Source organism: Calliphora vicina, chromosome 3 (assembly GCF_958450345.1).
Source record: "Calliphora vicina chromosome 3, idCalVici1.1, whole genome shotgun sequence".
Lineage (NCBI taxonomy): Eukaryota > Metazoa > Arthropoda > Insecta > Diptera > Calliphoridae > Calliphora > Calliphora vicina.
This window is the reverse complement of record NC_088782.1, coordinates 21,283,575-21,304,509: the sequence shown is the minus strand read 5'-3', so window position 1 is coordinate 21,304,509 and position 20,935 is coordinate 21,283,575. Positions and strand designations below refer to the sequence as shown.

General features: G+C 32.3%; 6 protein-coding genes across 6 annotated transcripts; 2 read left to right on the top strand and 4 right to left on the bottom strand.

The window, feature by feature from the left end:
- Positions 1-566, bottom strand: LOC135954612 (pupal cuticle protein C1B-like). Its single transcript, XM_065504806.1, has 2 exons — positions 518-566; positions 1-457 (listed from the first exon to the last, which is right to left on the bottom strand). The coding sequence occupies exons 1-2, from the start codon at positions 527-529 to the stop codon at positions 92-94; spliced, it is 378 nt and encodes a 125-aa protein (XP_065360878.1). The 5' UTR covers positions 530-566; the 3' UTR covers positions 1-91.
- Positions 567-1,546: 980 nt separating this feature from the next.
- On the top strand, positions 1,547-1,995 carry LOC135955332 (pupal cuticle protein C1B-like). Its single transcript, XM_065505685.1, has 2 exons — positions 1,547-1,558; positions 1,630-1,995. The coding sequence occupies exons 1-2, from the start codon at positions 1,547-1,549 to the stop codon at positions 1,993-1,995; spliced, it is 378 nt and encodes a 125-aa protein (XP_065361757.1).
- Positions 1,996-9,955: 7,960 nt separating this feature from the next.
- Positions 9,956-10,579, bottom strand: LOC135954746 (pupal cuticle protein C1B-like). Its single transcript, XM_065504972.1, has 2 exons — positions 10,500-10,579; positions 9,956-10,427 (listed from the first exon to the last, which is right to left on the bottom strand). The coding sequence occupies exons 1-2, from the start codon at positions 10,509-10,511 to the stop codon at positions 10,047-10,049; spliced, it is 393 nt and encodes a 130-aa protein (XP_065361044.1). The 5' UTR covers positions 10,512-10,579; the 3' UTR covers positions 9,956-10,046.
- Positions 10,580-11,230: 651 nt separating this feature from the next.
- Positions 11,231-11,897, top strand: LOC135954744 (retinin-like). The gene is made up of 2 exons (XM_065504970.1): positions 11,231-11,291; positions 11,357-11,897. Exons 1-2 carry the CDS (start codon positions 11,280-11,282, stop codon positions 11,825-11,827), a joined length of 483 nt encoding a protein of 160 aa, XP_065361042.1. The 5' UTR covers positions 11,231-11,279; the 3' UTR covers positions 11,828-11,897.
- Positions 11,898-16,081: 4,184 nt separating this feature from the next.
- Positions 16,082-16,711, bottom strand: LOC135954743 (pupal cuticle protein C1B-like). The gene has a single exon (XM_065504969.1). The coding sequence runs from the start codon at positions 16,681-16,683 to the stop codon at positions 16,189-16,191; it is 495 nt and encodes a 164-aa protein (XP_065361041.1). The 5' UTR covers positions 16,684-16,711; the 3' UTR covers positions 16,082-16,188.
- A 3,007-nt stretch (positions 16,712-19,718) lies between these two features.
- Positions 19,719-20,447, bottom strand: LOC135954742 (cuticle protein-like). The gene is made up of 2 exons (XM_065504968.1): positions 20,395-20,447; positions 19,719-20,329 (listed from the first exon to the last, which is right to left on the bottom strand). Exons 1-2 carry the CDS (start codon positions 20,404-20,406, stop codon positions 19,784-19,786), a joined length of 558 nt encoding a protein of 185 aa, XP_065361040.1. The 5' UTR covers positions 20,407-20,447; the 3' UTR covers positions 19,719-19,783.
- Between the last annotated feature and the right edge of the window lie 488 nt (positions 20,448-20,935).

The following is a 20,935-nucleotide window of genomic DNA, read 5'->3' as shown; positions in this document are numbered from 1 at the left end:
TAGTTTTCCCAAAAATAATTTATTAGGTACAATTAATTTAAATAAACAACGAACACATTATTAAGCATACTGCCATGTCCAATTCAACAATTTAATGATGGAAACTGTAAGCGGCAGGAACAAAAGTTTTGTGCACAACAGGAGCGGTATGAACAACTGGAGCAGCATGGACAGAGTGTACAACAGGAGCAGCAGCATAAGTGTGGACAACTGGAGCACTCTTGACCACAGTTACGACAGGGGCTGCATGAACAGTAGTCTTGACCACGGGAGTTAAGACAGGACTAACAACAGCCTTGTTGTGATAGCGGGTAATACTTTGATGTGATACAGCCGAGGGAGCTGAATGGACAACAGAGCCAACTTTAGCTAAGACAGGTTCCTGGACAACATGATGATGGGTTTCATAGAGACCAGCGCTGACAGTAGCCAAGCAGAAGAGAGCAATGCAAGCAATCTAGAAATAAAATGGGAATTATAATGAAGATTTGTTTGTGATATTTTTGATAAGACTCACAGATTTGTACATGTTTAATGATTTGGAATTTGTTGGTTTGTTTTTAAGAGTTCACAAGAAACTGTTTTACTATTTTATGTACTGTACTATTTTATGTTTTGTGTATGTTAAGCGTGGCCAAATGTTTGAGTTTGATCTGTTATAATCATAAAAATCCCTTTAATTACTGCACAACACACTTGTTTAGGTTGAAGCAGGTTTATCGACCTTCATTTGGCCAAAGAGTATTAATCTTTTAGGTGACTCTGACGCTGTGTTAACAATCATGCACACACATCAAATTAATTTGAATTAATGTACATAGAAAACGAATTTTAATGTTAATTAAAGAAACATTTATGATGTTAAGAAAGTGCATGATAAAATGTGGGAGTATTTACCTGATTAATGTTATTATTTGGATGGTTTTGGGACTTTACTATTCTTATCGTATCTACTAATTCTAATTATGCAGCAATTAGTGTGTGACGAAAAGAACAAAATCTGGAGTCCTTAGACAGGTATATTTCATCTCAAATGTTGTATGATTCATGCCTTTTGAAATTATTTTCGGTGTAAGAGCTTTACAAACACAAACTGCGAATCGTTTTGCTTGTCTGCAGATGCACCCAGAGTCTATGGCGGGAATCGAACCCGTAATCCTCAGATTGACAGTCCAGTACACTATTGTCTAGTCTATCAGGGCACACTATAATGTCTTTTTTTAAGGGGATCAATCTTCGATCTGAATTTTATTCCAATGAAACATTTTGTATGGAGTTAATACCCATTGAAAAATTAACAAAATGTTATAAGTTTAAAATCAAATTTTTCTTTAATTTTTGTGCGAGGTCAATAAACCAGCTCCAAACAAAACAAGTGCGTTTTATAATTGAAAACTTTTTTTTTTGTGTATTACTATAACAACATCAAACTACTTGGTTTTATCTATGAAACTTAAAACTATAAAAACAAACCAGCACTTCAAAGAAATCAACAGTTACTTGTAAACTTTTAAACACAAAGCAACCAAACCCAACTCTTCAAAACATGTACAAATCTGTAAGTAATTAAAATAATACATCTGCAACACTTTATAGGACTCATACCAAATCCATAATTTGTTCCTTTAGATTGCTTGCATTGCTCTCTTCTGCTTGGCTACTGTCAGCGCTGGTCTCTATGAAACCCATCATCATGTTGTCCAGGAACCTGTCTTAGCTAAAGTTGGCTCTGTCGTCCATTCAGCTCCCTCGGCTGTGTCACATCAAAGTATTACCCGCTATCACAACAAGGCTGTTGTTAGTCCTGTCTTAACTCCCGTGGTCAAGACTACTGTTCATGCCGCTCCAGACGTATCTGTGATCAAGAGTGCTCCAGTTGTTCACACTTATGCCGCTGCTCCTGTTGTACACTCTGTCCATGCTGCTCCAGTTGTTCATACAGCTCCTGTTGTGCACAAAACTTTTGTACCCGCTGCCTACAGTTTCCATCATTAAGTTCCTGAATTGACTATTTGTGCTATGATTTGTGCGTTGTTTATTTAATTGTAATACAAAAGTTTAAAAAAAAAAATTAAGAAAAAATTTTATTCAAACATCTTTTTTTGGCTATTCACGCAGAGAAAAAATATAGTTGGGCATGGTTACTGTAACCATTTCAATATTGTTACAAGTTGTTTAACTATATTATAGTCACAGTAACCATTTACATGATTGTGGTAACCATAATATGGTTAACTTACGATTCACATGATTGTCTCAACCATATATATAAGCAACCAGTGAAATGCGCATAGGAACTAGCTTATCCCCCAACAATAAATTTCAGTGAATTTATCAAATTAAAAATTGGCAATTTAGCATAAAACAATTTTACTAAAATTGCATATAATATTGTTTTTATGTGTGTGAAGATAAATTCGTATTTAACTAGTAGAGACACAAACCACATTTTGTAACAGAGCTTATTTTGCAGTTAACAGTGCACTGTTATGCATTTAACAGAGATAGTATTTAAGAGGTAGTATATTTAGGAGTCTAATACAGGAGAATGGGACCAAGTCCATGACCAAAACTATATTGAAGTGGTACTCCATGAGGTCTGTAATAATGAAATATCTAAAATATTTATAGAATTTACAAATTTGGATGTCTGTTTCGAAAACAAATTCTTTAGAGGATCATTGGTAAAAATGGCCATTTTTGGAATGGTACACGTAACACACTATATAGGTTTGGTAGTCCAAGGGGTGCCTAATGATGCACTATTAGTGGGATAGCTGAACTAATTTTGGGATTTGAGAAAATTTACTTTCAAAAAAATATGATTTTTGAAAAAATTCTTTAGAATGGCCATTTTTGGAATGCTAGACGTATCACACTACATAGCTTTGGTAGTCCAAGGGGTCCCTAATGACGCAGTATTAGTGGGAAAGCTGAACTAATTTTGGGATATGATAAAATTGACTTTCAAAAAAATATGATTTTTGAAAAAATTCTTTAGAGGATCATTGGTAAAAATTGCCATTTTTAGAATGGTACACGTAACACACTATATAGGTTTGGTTGTCCAAGGGGTGCCTAATGATGCACTATTAGTGGGATAGCTGAACTGATTTTGGGATTTGAGAATATTGACTTTCAAAAAAATATGATTTTGAAAAATTCTTAGAGGATCGTAAGTAAAAATGGCCATTTTTGGAATGGTACTCGTAACACACTATATAGGTTTGGTAGTCCAAGAGGTCTCTAATGATGCACTAGTAGTGGGATAGCTGAACTAATTTTTTATGTAGACTATTTTCATTTAAACCTTTGTTACTCGCAACTGATCTGGTTGATACAGCCAAACATTTTTTATTGTAAATTTTTTTAATCACACTAAATTTTAATTAAGTAATAGTTTTACAGCAATTTTATTGTATTCTTTATTGTATTTATTGTATGCTCTTTTAAATACATTGCATTTTATATTGTTATGTTTTCGAAATAAAAAGTAAAGAGATTATTTTCAAACGCGCCTTTTTTATTGATATCGATTTGATACATTGCGACTAGTTTAGATTGAAAATGATTGCGACTAACGGAGGGTTAAATTGTTTCTATAATTTTTCTGTAAAATATATGCCCAATTTACAATTGGTGTTGTAGCGTTGTATCGTTGTATCGTTGTATGTAATTTTTTTTTTATTAATGTTTCAAAAAATTAGTTTGAAAAATATTTATGACATCAATTGTGAATTGGCCAATAGATTGCATTTTTGATGCTTCATTTCATATTTCTAGGTCCATTATTAAAGAAAATTCAAAAAGTACCATTAGAAGATCGAAAAATTACCTATAGTTCAGTTCTGGCATTTTGGTATCTAAATATTATTCTCTATTCCTAACTTCACTCCGATACATATCAGCTAACTTTAATGTCGATAAGTTAAATAATTTAAAATATTAAAAAAGTTTGAAATTTAAAAATACTGCAGTTTGCTAGAGATATTTCTCAAATCTGTGTTAATGTGCTCAAGAAAAAAATATGTTTTAAAAAAGTACCAAAAATTAATACTCCGATTTGGCCCAATATACACTTTTTCACTCGAGTTAGTTAATTTTTGTATGAATCCAAGAACTAATGTTAAAAATTGTATTAAAATTGGCTTAATAATTTCAAATAAAATGTATTTTCCGGTCCACATTGGTACTTTTTTGTCCCCATTCCGATGGTAAAATTTTATTCAAATTTATTTATATGGCTATGCCAATTTATACAAAAACATAATTTATGAAAAAAGTACCAAAATTAAACACAATTTTATATCCCTTTAATATTTGGCATTTTTTGATAAGTAAAGAATACGATTTAAAATTTATTTTTATGCTAATCTTCTATCTATCTATATATATAAAATACAAAAAATGTTTCTACCTATTAGCTCCAAACTGGTATCATCGGTGCTTTCGTAAAGAAGATTTTCGAATTTTCTCATACAAACATTTTTCATCTATATATATAAAAATGGATGTATGTTCCGAATGAACTCAAAAACGGCTTGACCGATTTGAATGCAATTTTCAGGGAATAGCCCAGCGGTAACCCTGTATAGTCAGATTTTTAATATTCGGTCTGTGGGCGGAGGGGCGTGTAAAAATCCAATTTTTACATTATACCGCCAATGCCATATATTTCATAAAAATGGATGTGTGTATGTATGTTCCGTATGGACTCAAAAATGGCTGGACCGTTTTTTATAAAATTTTCATGGAATCTTCAGAAAAGCCTTTTTGGTAACAGTGTATAGTCAGACTTTTGATTTTCGGTCTGTGGTAAACAATTTTGTTTACTCTTGCATATTAGGTGCATGAATAAGAAATTTCCATCTGAAATCTACTTTTAATCAAAAAATTATGATGTTAACAAGCTCGATGACCACATACAATTGATTGACACAGTAATGAACGAAGAACAAGTCGTCAATTCTCCTACCGAATTTTTGAATTCATTGGAACCAGCCGAAATGCCACCACATGCAGTAACATTGAAGGTTGGATTACCGACTTTTTCCGACACTGTATATTAAAATCGAGATCGAGATGCAATATAAAACAGGTGTTTTCTAAAGGCCAGCAACGCGGACCGGGTTCAGCTAGTTGGTTTATATTTATGGTGACAAAAAAGTACCAAAATACAGTAAAATTTCGAAAAAGTACAAAACACCTCTCAGCTTTTTTTTAAGGGAATAAGATACTTTATTAATTTTGTTTGTATCTGTATTAGTTTAGAAGATATAAGGTTACGAAATTAACCGTAAGTTAATTTTGATATATTCAGGGACTTATAGTAAAATTTCACGTATAATTTTTTTGCAGAACATTTTAACCCCTTAAATCCCTGTTTTAATGGTGTTTTTTGCTCATTTTTAAAAGAAGGACAAAAAAGACCCATGCCTTGAGGATTTAGAGGGTTAACATATTCTACAAAAATATTCTCCGTAACATTTTACATAACTTTGCTGAACACATTTTATACCTAAAATGTAAGGATCACATGGTTTCTTATGACGATTAACAATAAGAATGTGCCAGAGTTGGGAAACTTTAACACCCCCTCAAATGAAACTCAGATGTAAACTTTCAAAATGCCGATACACGTGTCTTTTTTTTGTCTCCTCTATCAAAATTTATCGGTCGGACCTTGTTATTTTAGAAAAAATTTGATTTTGTTGTATAGTGTTATGATACATATTTCATTAATGATCTAAAAGTATTAAAATGTTACCATTAACTCGACGTACACACTCAACATCGTCTTCCCTCCTTTCCACCTTTTAGCTTTTAATTCATTCCTTAAGCCTTTCGTTTTACCCTAGGATTTTCTCTTAATCATTATGCCGTTATTGAGATTTGTAACTGCTTTGCAAACAGATTTCCTGGCAACATGTATCTTCATTGGAATTTGTTAAGAAGATCAATTTGCATGATTGTTATTATATTGATTTTTTACGCATTTGTTTTTTCCTTCCTTTTAAGTGGATTTGTTTCCCTGTTGTTCATCCGTTTTAAACCAATTTAAATCTATTCATTGATTGTGTCTTAAATTTACGGTCAAGTGCTTCTTAGTTTTTAGAATTCAGAACAAAGGATTTAGCAACTACTTCCCAGAAACCCATAGTTTTTGTTGAATCACCTAAGTAGTTGTGAGTTAAGTGAATCTTACTAATTATTTATATGCAAATAACCAGTCACTTTAACATGGCGTTGGCCCAGTTAAAGTGACTGGGCCAACCTTTTACACGCCCTGGGACACGTCATTATACCCTTCACCATATAAGTTTGTCATTCCATTTGTAATTTCTACATTTTTCATTTGTGACCCCACAAAGTATATATATTCTGGATCATTATAGATAGCGGAGTTGATATAGCCATGTCCGTCTTTATGTTGAAATCAACTTTCCGTAGCCTCCAAACAACTTACAAACATACATCAATATATCGGGAATTCTTCCGGCTCGGTTATTTAAAATAGAGAAAATCGGCCCACAAATGGCTAGTATAAAAGGAAAAACCCGAGACAACTTAGATTTTTGGCCTATTTTTTATCTATATCTGGATTACAAATTCATTAATATGGGCAATATGGATATCTACACACAGAAAACAGATCGATTGGAAATCAGTTACTATTATTAATATTTAATCAAATGAACTGAAATTTTATAGTTATTATTAAAAGATTATAAACTCAACTAACTTTCTATGTTATGGATAGAAAGACCCTAATTTGAACCGAATTATGGTACTAACAACTCTAATGTTAGTTGGATGAACCGATAATGAATGAAATAAAATGTATATTATGAATTCGTCTACAGTAACTAACTATAATTCAGCAATGTGTTCTTCATTTCCAATTATTAGTTCATGTAATCGAAAATTCGATTATGATTTAAGAAAATCAAATTCGGTGTTCTCAACCGACAGAAAATTGTCTGACATTTTTGTATAATAACATTTCTAAAATAAAATAAAATATTGAAAATGAAAAATACAAAATATGATAAATTTTATTGAATTTTAAATTTAAAAATTTCAAATTAGCTGATGGATATGAATGGGTAAGTATATTAGCTTTATCTTTTCTTAAAATTGTGAATATAACTATGTCTTAATAGCGTGTTTAAATCCATTTCAGATTTACTAACACGGAAATAACAAATATCTGCATCCAGAAATTGTCAGCTTTTAATGAAGATTGGGAGCTTTATCTCTCATTCCTTTATAGCTAGCAAGACTTTATTTGAAATTATTTTAATTTTTGCAATTAAATTTGGATGAATTTGGAGAGCTCAAAATAGAAGAGATATAGTAGCGTTTTTCTAATCACTATCAGCCTTAATGTAAATATGGAAGTAAATATGGACTCCATTAAGAAATCCCCGTAGGAAAATTGCTGCTTTTTACAAAAATGTGCGATTTATCTATCGGAGCCTAATAATCTTTGGAACGTTTTTCATATACATATCTTAGAACACGAGAATCTCTACAATCCGCTTGTATTTTTAAATGATGCTTGTTTGCTTTTATTCTACTTTCAACTTTGCATTGGAATTTGACAATATGACTGAGGTCTCAATAGAAACCTAACAATATCAACGCGTCGACAAGAATAGCATGAATATTTACATTATTTGTTTCATTGTAATACTAACAATTATTAGTTTAATCATAAGATTATGTTTATATATTAAGAATAAATAAATTGGGAAAAAATAAATTTGCATATAATTTGTTCTTAAAATAAAAAATATTTAGGTACCCCTACCTACATATCAATCCTTAGCACCGAATGGTTTCATTTTTAATAGTTGCGTGTACCATTAATTCAGCAATAGATTTGGGCTCGTATCATATATTCAGTTGCTTCAATCGAATTCTGAGATAGTACGTGCAACCGACAAAATTCGATTGGCGACAAATTCGGTTGCAATAACGAATCTGTTTTCTCTGTGTAATGATAGATATTTCAAATTCCAAATTCAACGATGTGTATGAGGCTATATAAGTTTTTTTTTTTTTTTTTTTTTTTTATTTATTTAGTTTACTATCATCATTACATTAAAAATATATAAATATTATTAAATACATCTTTTGAGTTTTTACTTAAAAGTATTGCAACAAATATTAGCTTAATTTAATGACAAAAATACACAACTTGTTTATATGTTATTTACAATGTAAGGGAAAAAGATAGAGAAAACCTTTAATCTTTAAGAAACGCTCAACAATAAACCTTACTTTAACTTTATTTCTAAAGTTAAAAAAGGTGTTAATGTTAAAGGTTTCTTATTATATCATAATTTGAAGATCTGTTTCGATCTTCAAATTTTTTAGTTAATTTACTAATAACTGTTATAAACATATCCTGTTTAAATTTTGTATGAAGTCTATTAGTTGAAAACCGCCTGGGCAAGTTAAATATAATTTTTAGATTTTTATTTTGAATTATTTGCATTTTCTTAAGATATGTTTTAGCACATTTTTCGGACCAAACTTGACACCCATAGGTCATTATTGGACGAATACACATTTTGTAAAGCAATATTTTGTTTTTGTGGTTCAATGTTGATTTATGATTTAGCAGGGGAAACAATGCCCTCCCACATTTAATCGCTTTATCGCATGACTGGAGAATATGATGTCGAAATGTTAATTTTTTGTCAAGGAAAATGCCTAAATACTTTATCGTTTCTAAAATAGGAATTTCTACACCATCTATAGTAAGAGGAATGCTAGGTATTCTCTTAGGGGATTTGTTGAAGGGAAATATTATAGTCTGTGTTTTTGTTTGGTTAATTTTGATTTTCCATTTAATAAAGCTATATGGTCGGCTGGCTGGCTGTCCATGTAAACCTTGTGCGCAGAGTACAGGTCGCAATTTTGAAGATATTTCGATCAAATTTGATACATATTATTTATTAGGCCCAAGGACCGAGCCTATTGAAACTGGCTGAAATCGGTCCATTATTTCACCTAGCCCCCATACAAATGTCCTTCCGAAATTGGACTTTATCGGTCATAAATGTTTAATTTATCTATGTATCTACACAAATTTCGCTCCAAATAAGTTTTATATATACAAAATTCATGTCACCAAATTTTGTTACGATCGGTCTATAATTAGTCATAGCTCCCATATAGACCCGCTTCCGAAAATCACTTTAACGTGCATAAATCGCTTAAAAATTTTGGTATATACACATAATTCAACAGAAATAACTTTCATTAAGACATAAATCACACGACCTAATTTCAAGGTGATAGGTCCATAATTGGTCATAGCTCCCATATAAGGCCCATTTCCGAAAATCAGTTTAACGAGCATAAATCTTTTAAAAATGTTGGTCTACACATAAAATTAAACACCAATAGCTTTCATATAGACATAAATAACATTATATAATTTCATGGCGATCGGTCCATAATTAGTCATAGCTCCCATCATAGCACTCTTCCGAAATTCATTCACGAAAATAAATTATTGATATTTTAAAAGAAAAAATTTTTTTTGCTCTTTTACTTAGTGTAGGGTATTATATGGTCGGCCTTGACCGACCATACTTTCTTACTTGTTTTTAAATTAAAGAAGTACAGCAAAACTTCCCGTATTGACGCTTTGTTGGTACAAAACTCGACATTTTCGAGGCAAAAAAAACTTTGTTCATTACACTATAATGTTCAATAACTAAGAGCGAATAAATATCCCTTCAAAATGACATATAAGTTATTAAAGACAAAAACCGCATTCAAAAGATACGTCATCTATTGTGAATCCCGAAGTTTTAAATTGTACACAAAAATCTCAGCATAAATGTTGAGATAATTACGCCCCAGGTAAGAAAGCACTGGCCTAAATAATGAAATTTTCCAATTTTTAAAAATCAAAAAATAGAGTCGAGGTTCAATATTTTTTTTCGAATAATTTTTTATTTTATAAAATTAACTAACAATGAACAAATCATATCACAATCCGTCTTTGTCTCCAATCTATATTTTGTTTAATGGTGGAAAGAGTAGGTAGCAGGGGCAGCATGTACATGCTGTACAACGGGAGCGGAATGTACCACTGGGTAGGAGTGGACAACGGGGGCAGAATGTACAGTATGAACTGGAGCAGCTTCATAAGTGTGGACAACTGGAGCGGACTTAACGACCGAAACAACGGGGGCAGCATGAACAGTGGTCTTAACTACTGGAGTGAGAACAGGAGAAACTACAGCTTTGTTGTGGTAGCGGGTGAAGCTTTGATGAGACACAGCCGAGGGAGCTGAATGGACAACAGAGCCTACTTTGGTTAGGACAGGTTCCTGGACAACATGATGGGTTTCAATAACGCCAGCGCTGACGGCAGCCAAGCAGAAGAAGGCAATGCAAGCAATCTAAAATAAGAAAGGAATACAAAATATAAGGATGCTGTATATGTTTTGGTAGAATTATTTTATAAAACTTACAGATTTGTACATGTTTAAAGAGGATGGAGTTTGTTTGTTTTGTTTTTAAAAGTTCGCAAGAAACTAATGATGTTTTTAAAATTCACTTTAGTTTTTATAGTTAAACCAAAAAAATCGCAAATAATCTGGAAATGTCGCAGTCATAACAAATCCCTTAAATTTATTCAAAAATAAAAAAACACTCTGGTTAAGTGTTTTGGCCGGTTTGTTTGGCCTTCATTTCATGTGTATTATGAGCCAGCATTAATCTTATAGACAACTTATGCTCTACAGCCGCATGATCACGCATTCGTAGTAAAATATTAATGGCGGGAATAAAACAAAAATATATTTTTAGTTTGTTTTGGCCATAAACCTAAATTGTTAAATTGTTAAATGCTGTATTGTAGTTGTGTTTAATTGACGAAGGTTGTACCCAGACTTCAAGTGTGGTTCTTTCTTTACTGATTTTGCTTTCTTAGAGGTTCAACAATTGATTGTTAACAATTGTTGTGTGTTTGTTTGGCTTTAAGAATAATTGTATGTATTTGAAATAATTTGATTTGTGTATTCTGGTTTTAAATTCTGGGTGTAACACCACTGTTGTTAATAGGATTAAATTGAAATAATTGACAGCTATCTGTTGTCTTAATAAAGTTCAAGTTCATTGTAGGCGTTAAGCAGCGTTCGTTCCTTAATTTTTATTGTGACTATAAATTGATTTGCTAGATTTGTAGAAATCATCAGTTTCTTTTGAGTTTTCAAAATAAGCATTTCATTACTTCTCTAACTTAAAGCAAAATGTTTAAATTCGTAAGTTTTACAAACTGAAAAAAATTCTTAAAAAATGTGTTAATATTAAAATTGTTTTCTTTCAGTTTGCCTTCTTTGCCTGTGTCTCTGTAGCTTTGGCTGCTCCCGGTTTATTGGCTGAACATCATACTATTGTCCAAGAGCCTGTGTTGGCTAAAGTTGGCTCTGTTGTTCACAGCGCTCCCTCAGCTGTATCGCATCAAAGTTTCACTCGTGTCCACAACAAAGCTGTCGTTGCTCCCGTTGTTGCACCCGTTGTAAAGACCACCGTTCATGCTGTTCAACCTGTTGTCCACACTTATGAATCCGCTCCCGTTGTACATGCTGCCCCCGTTGTCCACTCTCTTCCCGTAGTCAAGACTGTGGAAACTCCTGTGGTCCACACCTATCATGCTGCTCCCGTAGTCAAAACTGTCCACACTCCCGTCCTTAGCCACGCTGTATCCCATCAATCCCATGTCCAACTTCACTCCAATGCTGCTCTCGTTACCCCCGTTGTTCATGCTGCTCCCGTCACTCATGTCTTCCATCATTAAGCATGTTGAATTTAAGCTGCAATTGAATTTTATGTTTTAATAAAAAAATTATGTAAAAAAGAATTTGAAATTTTGAAGGTTTTTTCTTGAAAAATTGTTAAAATTTGTATAATATTTTCTTTGTCGGTATTTCGAATATTTAGCCATATATTAAGGAAACTGAGTTAAATATTCAAATATGCCTGGAATTGAATATCATTAGACCCGCTAAAGAAGATGTAATTTCGTTAACTTGCCTGCTAGCCTTTATTAGCAGGATTACAGTTTAATGAACTACTTTTTTGTTGGATACAAATCTGTATCCATGTGTTCCAATGTAGTAATATAAAGCTTTGGCACCACATAAAAACGGGGTATGCAAAATATTTAAATTGTTCCGGCTGGTAATTTAAAAAAAAAAATGTACTTGGAATTCTTCAAATCATACAACAATCTTATTTCAAATGGATTCACTGCTAACTTTTGGTCCTACGAGCTTTGAAGTACCTGTGATTTTTAATCAAAATTAAGTTTTTCTAAAAATTAACTAAATGAAGGACCATATTATTTTGAATTTGTACTGGTAACTTTTGGTCCATCTAGCTTTGAAATAGTTGTTATTTTAAAAAAAGAGGTTTTTCTAATAACAAACAATTTGAATGACCATATTTATACTGTCTTACATGGAATTTTAAGTTTAGTTCGCAACGAATCTTTCATTTTAGGCTATCACTCCTGATTCAAAATTTTGAAAATTTTCCTTATGCACACCTGAAAAAATGTATATAAAACATACATTTCATTCAGACCAAACTTTTGTTTTATTGAGCTGTAAAAAAACCAGTGATTCTATATCAAATCTCAAGAAATTTAAAACCTTTAAAAAATCTGTGATGTTAGGTGTTTTAATAATATAAAAAAAAAAATAATATATAGGTTTGATTTAAATTTAAAAGGAAAAGTCAATAAAACCCACAAATAACCTTTAATATTTTGTGCTACTTCGTATCATTTATTCATCTTATTTCAAATGGAATCACCTTCCTTTATGAAACGCATAAATTACTTTAATATGTAAATACGATTTTAATTCAAAAGAAAATATCTATAAACCAACAAAAAACTTTTAATTTTATATGGTCCTTCCAATCCTTCATCAATATTTTCAAACAGAATCATTGATCCTTTAGGTATAAATTGCTTATAATAAATATAAATCACATGCAATAAGAAACTTTTCAACTTTCGCTCCTACCAGCCTTTAAAAACTTTTTAAAAATTTGTTTTTTTTTAGAATATGTGTTTGTACCTTTCGCGCCAAGTTATGAATTGGGGTACTTCATTAAAATAAAAACATGTAGCAAAATTATTATATTAAGACCGAAATAGGTACAAATTTTAAACCTTTGTGCTCCGACAGGGGGTTTTTAGATAACCAAATTCTTTTAACTAAATTTAAGACCAATATTGAACAAGTAAGAGTGCTATATTCGGCTGTGCCGAATCTTATATACCCTTCACCAAATTATACTTCAAAATAAAAATTTTAAATATTTTTAGGTAAATAAAATTTATTTTTTTTCTGAAGTTGCTTTTTTCATTTTTTGGAAAAAAAAATTTTCTAATTGTTATTTTCAATTTTTTTCTTAAATTTAAAATTTTTTTTTTTTAAATTTTAAAATTTTTTTGGTTTTTTCAATTTTTTTTTTGGTGAAAAAAAAATTCGGGTTCAAAATTTTTTTCCGATTTTGACCCATTGTAGGTCCGTCTTACTATGGTCTTATATTCGTCGTTGCAAATGTCTTCGAAATATCTATCATTAGATATCCATATTGTCTATATTAATGTCTTAGTAATCCAGATATAGGTAAAAAATAGGTCAAAAATAGAGGTTGTCCTGGTTTTTTCCTCATATCTCAGCCATTTGTGGACCGATTTTGCTGATTTTAAATAGCAAACTTCTCGAAAGCATATCTGACAGAATTATTGAAGATTTGGATCCCGAAGATATCTGGGGTCTTCAGAAAATTGATTTCAACAGACAGACAGACAGACAGACGGACATGGCTTAATCGACTCCGCTATCTATAAGGATCCAGAATATATATACTTTATAGGATCGGAAATGAAAAATGTAGAAATTACAAACGGAATGACAAACTTATATATACCCTTCTCACGAAGGTGAAGGGTATAAAAATATTAGAATATATTTGGTATGTATGACTTAAAAATGAGGAATTTTTCTTTCAAATTTGTTGGTTTTACTTTGAAACATTTATACAATTTAAATGTATTCAAAGTATTGGTCATTGTTAGCTATGATCTTTTCCCATTTTTCTCCCAACATATGGATTCCAAGCCAAACTCTCACATTTATAGGCCAAGAATGAATCAAGCCAATATCGGATACGTTCGATCGAAGCAAATAGTAGTTGGACGGGTTACGGTCTGGATTATAACGAGGGTAAGGTAAAACTTTCCAACCACTATTGCAACATGTGGTCGATGGAATATTACGGTTTTATGTCTGGCCGAATATTCTGGGCGTTTTTCAGCCAATACACGCTTCAAACGAATCAGTTGCGTTCGGTACATGGGCTGGTCAGATTTCTGCAGCTCATAATAAATAGGATCATTTTGGTCACATCAACTACAGAGAATTACCTAAGCTCCATGGATATTTGGCTTTGGGTTTGATTCGGCACATACGATCTCTTACGCTTCGGGTTATCTTAATGGATTAATTATTCGGTGCAACAATGATATTTTTTTTATAACGTTTAAGCATAATTTTGGAGGTTAAAAATAGTCTTTCAAGTTCTCTCGGCTTGAATTCGTATGCTACCAAATTTCCCTGCTTTTGGATGAAACCTGTTGCGTTTTGAAATTCCTGCTTGTGTAGCTCCCAATAATTTTGCAAGCTCTTGTTGAGTTTTACAAAAATCTTCATGCAGAAATGCCCCCAATTCTTGGTCTTCACTTTTTCAAATTAAAGAAGTAAAGTAAAACTTCCCGCATATGACGATTTGTTGGTACAAAATTCGACATATTGGAAAGAAAAAAAACTTTGTTGTTTCCACTATAACGTTCAATAACTAAGTAAGAATACATGACAGATATGTAGCCTTCAAAATGACATATAAGTTATTAAAAACAAAAACCGCGTTCAAAAAACACGCCATCTACTGTATATCCCGCATTTTTAAGTCATGTATCTTATATATTTACACAAGATTCTTAAAATCTAGCTATGTACGTCGCTCTGGCCGTCTGTCTATCTGTTGAAAACACGAACAAAACAAAAGGAGCTAGCTGGCTGATACGGTTTGTCTGTTATTGAACAATATCGGTCCATGTTTTCACCTAACTCCCATACAAATCTCCCTCCGGAATACTGTTTGAGCAGTCCTGATACAATATTGTGCAAATTAGTTCTAACTAAGTACTCTGAAATTATACTGTTCCTAGTCCTCATACAAGGTCTCACTTAGCAAATGACTTGAACATTCATAAATGTCTTATAATAACTAATATCGTGATGAAATTGGACATTGACACTATCACCGAATAAACTTAACTCTATACATTATTTATTAAGGCAATAGAAGTGAGTTATAAACTTAAACATTGATTTTTCAGTCGACCAGTTTTGCACTTATTATTTTATAGTTTTCATATTTCCTCAAATCAAGGTCATTTAAAGGACTTAGCTTGACTTTAACACATTGACTGCCAAGGCACTTTTAGCAAATAAGATGCTGGGGGCCACAGCATTTTCTTTGCGTAATCTCTTCGAAAACGTCAATATTGGAATTTAGGCTACTGTCAGTATTATTTACTGCTTAGAAACATATTTTTTTTTTATAAATAAGAGGGTCTTACGAAATGGCGAAAAGGAATTTTTTATGGGATACTGAGTTAGAAAAAATACTCAGTACAAGTTCAGAAAGTGATAAAGAATGTGAAGATTACAGTTTTGATGAGGAACTTCCAGACAACATCGAAAAAATTCTTAAAATCCAGCACTATTGTCTGTCATGGCTAGAGAGAATAAAAGTCGTGTCGGACATATGTGTCCGACGTGGCGTAAACCGCATAGTGCAGTGTCACACATATGTGTCCGACGTGGCAGTCAATGTGTTAAACAAGAAAAATATCTTATATATTATGAATCCGGTAACTTTAATCTCGACCATTGATATTGTACTTAATGATTTCTGGAAATTGATAATGTTTCCATTAAAATTATTGTAATGAAAGGTTTTCCTGAGCTTGATTAGAAACAACTTTATTTAATTTTAAAGATTTTTAACAAATTTTATTTAAATTATTTTTATTTTTATGGATTTAGTTGGCACAAATTTAGTGAATAAAATTGTTTAATGATAAGAATGATAGGCAATTGGGGAAGAAACTACTGTCTTAAGAACAGGAGCAGAGTGTACAACTGGTAGAGAGTGCACAACGGGAGCAGCAGCATAGGTATGGACAGCAGGAGCAGCAGCATAAGAGTGCACTAAAGGAGCAGAGGCATAAGTGTGCACAACAGGAGCAGCAGCTACAGTCTTAACAACAGGAGCAGTTTCATAGGTATGAACAACAGGCGAGGCAGCGACAGTCTTCAAAACAGGAGCAGACTCATAAGTGTGAACAGTTTTTACAACAGGAGCAGCAGCATAGGTGTGAACAACTGGTACTTTTTTCTCCAAATTGGTGAAACTTTGATGGGTAATGGCCGACGAGGCACTTGTGTCAATCACAGCAGTTTTAGTCAAAACAGCAGGTTGTACAAAGGAGTGATGCGATTCAGCAACAAAACCAGGAGCAGCTGAGGCTACAGCAACCAAAGCGAATAAAGCAATGAATTTGAACATATTGTATAAAGAGGAAGTTGTTGAATTTCAAAAGAATGAAAATGAACTGATGACATTACAAAGTAATCACAGTTAATTTATACCCAAAGTTTTCTACAGTTATTTGCTATTTGATTATAATGTTGTTGGTTTTGTAGGTTTATTTACATTGCTTAATGTTTCAATTGATTTAAAACTTCAATTTTAAACCTTTAACCGGTTCTTTTTTATATATTTTCATAAAATTTGGTACCTACTTTAGTACTTTAATGTCTTTGTCATTATTTTGATTGAGTCTTTTGTCTGCTTGTTTTTTTTTTTTCAATAATTTTTGGTTTTAGTTTTTATTTCTTTGGTTTGTGTTTAAGATAATAAACATTTGTACACATAATTTACGTTTACTGACCTGCATTTATTTTTAGATAGAATATCTTGAACTGTTGTTGCTTGAAATTGAGATTTTGCTGTCAACTGTCTTTAAAAGTTTTTTTGTTTTGTTTTAGTAGAGTTGAGAAATGCGGATTCTAAGTGGATTAAAATTATATAACAATAACATAAAGCTTATTGTAAATAAAACTTGAAATAATCCTTTAAAATATTTAAATTGTCATATAGAACATTTAAGAGAAATGGGCTGGGTTAAATTACTTAAGTTGTTGGGAATGAAATATTTCAGAAAATGTGGTTTTCTATATTAGGAACAAATCGTGATTTTTTAGACACTTTCTTCAACGAATATTTATTATATTTGAACAAATCTTGCCATGGAGTTATACAATTATTGCCAAATCTATAAGATTAATGCCCGCAATAGAGCACCATTTAAGATTATTGTTGCTGAGAGTCCTTCCAAGTTTTTGCCAAAACAATACAATTGTTCGACATTCCTCAAAAAAAACGTAACTCTTCCAAAGGCTGCTGGTTATTATCCAAAGAACTAATTCAATTGAGTAATCTGTTAAATCTTAAATGTACCATTAATGAATCTAATAATCAGTAAAGCGCTTTTATCAGTAAAACTTTGACATTGAGTAAAACATCATAGTCCTAACTGAAACATGGCTCCAAGAATTCCGTAAATTTTAAATATATAGACGTGATAGAGTAAAAAAAAGTGCCGCTGAAGCACACCGATTGCTCACCGAAGCTTATGGTAAATGTGTTTCATCGGTTTCAACGTGCAATACATGGTTTTTGCGGTTCAGAAGTGGTGACTTTCACATGGAAGCCAACAAAGTTTGAAGACCAAGAATTGGAGGCATTACTCCATGAAGATTTTTGTTAAATAAAAAAGAGCTTACAAAACGATTGGGAGCTACTCAAACAGCAATTTCAAAATGTTTGCGAGCAGCAGGATTCATCCAAAAGCAGGGAAATTGTGTACCATACGAATTGAAGCCGAAAGAAGATTTTGTATGTCTGAAATGCAGCTTGAACTCGATAAAAGAAAATCATTTTTGCACCGAATCATTACTTGCGATGAAAATGGATGCATTACGATAATCCGAAGCGTAAGAGATCGTAAGTGAAGCCTGGTCAGCCAGCCGAATCGACATGAAAGGCAAATATCCATGGCGCTAAAGTAATGTTCTGTAATTGGTGGGACCAAAAGGGTCCTATCTGTTATGAGCTGTTCAGATTTGATCAGACAATCACAGGGAACCTGTACCGAACGCAACTGATTTGTTTGAAGCAATCATTGGCCGCAAAATGCCCAGAATATGTGGTCAAACTTGAGTCGATAATATTCCATCATTACAACGCAATGATTGTTTAAAAACTATTTAGAATGAAGTGCTTGCGAAGTTTTGCCTCATCCGCCTTATAGTCGAGACTGTGGCCCGTCCGACTACCATTTGTTTCGATCGGTGCAGAACGCTCTCTCTGGGATACGCTTCACTTTAGAACAGAGTATCCGAAATTGGCTTGATTTATTCTTGGCATCAAAAGATGAGTAGTTCTTTTGGTTCGAAATCCATATGTTGCCAGAAAGATGGGAAGAGATCACAGCTAACAATGTCCAATTCTTTGAATAACTTTGTATTGTACAAATGTTTCAAAATAAGTCATACACCAAATAATGTGGAGTAAAACTCCTGATTAAAATTTTTTAAGTTCATCAATAAGCTTCGAATCAAATATGGACCTATAAGATTCCATAGCAGATTTGGCTGGTTTTCAAATAAATGGCATACCAAATATATTAAGAAAATTTCGGGATTTAGTGTTTGTCGATCAACCTGATCAATTTAATATACAGCGCATTAATCCACTATCGACACCAAAATATGCTTATCATCCTACTCCTGAAATTAGAGCATTCATTAAAACTCAAGTATCGACAAAACCTGTTCTAAATGAGGAAAATGTCTTTGACTTTTGGAAGGCAGATTATTCCAAATTGAATCTTCTACTCTCAACAGAGAATTGCTTCTTATAACAATTTAAGTCCTCTTTTATAAAAGATGAAAATACAAGATGTATAGGAAATGCGAGGGCGGGTTAATAAATCCGTGACTTTTTGAATTTGTCGCCTTTTAAGTGAAATGGCAACACTGCTGCTTTCAACAGGCATCTGTCAGTTGACTGGTGTCAACATTTGAACAAGCTGCATCATTTAGTTTGTGTTTGACAAATGGAAAAATGGGAATTTCGTTCGGAATAAAATCATCATTCAAACCAGGTCTGAGCTTGATAAATACCAATGGTTAAAAAGAGCTTTCCAAAAAAATTTAGATTCTGCACAGTGGAGCATATAAAACTTAATATCTTTCACCAAAATAACGTAGTCAATACATCGAGCTTGAATTATCTCTAAAATCATACATGATTCATCTAATTCAAACCACTTCATCTTATATATAACCTTGCAGGGTATAACTATCAGAAATAATTTTATTATACTTAAATATCCTTTATTCTCTATCCTTTATAACTATGGAAATGAAATCCTTCGTGGGAATGCTCAAAAACAGCAGCAAACCGAGTAAGAGATGCTTTGTAGAAGCCATATTCTCCCAAGAGGGGTAAGGAAAACACAATTCTGTAAAGTTCGTTTTTTTTTAACAATTTTTATTTTCAATATCACATTTTCTTTAAAATCCTCAAAAATTTAACAAACTTAATGGTGGTAGCTGGTATAGGCAACGGGAGCAGAATGATGAACAGTCTTTACGAAAGGAGCAGAGTGCACCACGGGAGCAGCAGCATAAGTGTGCACTACAGGAGCAGCAGCAACAGTTTTAACAATAGGAGCAGAATATGAAACTGATTTCAAAACTGGAGCAGTTTCATAAGTATGAACAACTGGGGAGGCAGCGAAAGTTTTTACAACAGGAGCATAGGAAACAGATTTCACTACAGGAGCTGACTCATAACTGTGAACAGTCTTAACAACAGGAGCCGAGTCATAAGAAACAGACTTCAATACAGGAGCAGACTCATAAGTGTGAACAGTTTTTACAACAGGTGCAGCAGCAGCATAGGTGTGAACAACTGGTACTTTTTTCTCCAAATTGGTGAAACTTTGATGGGTAATGGCCGATGAAGCACTTGTGTCAACAACAGCAGTTTTAGTCAAAACAGCAGGTTGTACAAAGGAGTGATGAGATTCTGTGATAAAACCAGGAGCAGCTGAAGCAACAGCAACCAAAGCAAATACAGATAACTGTAGAAAAAGTTAAAGAAGAAAATCATTAATTTGAAATTACTATTATCTTTAAAAGCACTTACAAATTTGAACATTTTGTTAAAGTTTGTATAGTTGTCAATGTTTTACTTTAAAGGGTGTAAGTTAAACTGATAACGTTATACAAAAAAACCAAATATTTTATACTTTTTTTTTGTCAAACTAAACTTCGAGCAAACTTTAACTGGTTTTGGTTATCATTTTAAAACTTAAAGCCATAAACAATTGAATCATAGTGCAGTGCTATGAGTTCTTAAGTCATTTTAATGATGTTTGATATAATTTTTTTTTATTTGAATGTCTTGCTTATAAATTAAGTAATTGAAATTGTTATTAAATTATTGTAATATTACAGTAGTGCCCTTAAGTTAGTTTATTGTTATTTGGTATTATTTAAAACATCATTTTATAAGTTAGACATTTTATAACTCATTTTGTTCTTAGTCTAGTATAGCGTACATAATTGTTGAATTCTTCCAATAACCAATATTATGAATTCTTGTTAATTTTCTTTTTGATGGCCAGTGGCCAAAGTTATAAAGAATTGCACAAGTATAATAATAATAATAATATTTTCCTTGAAAA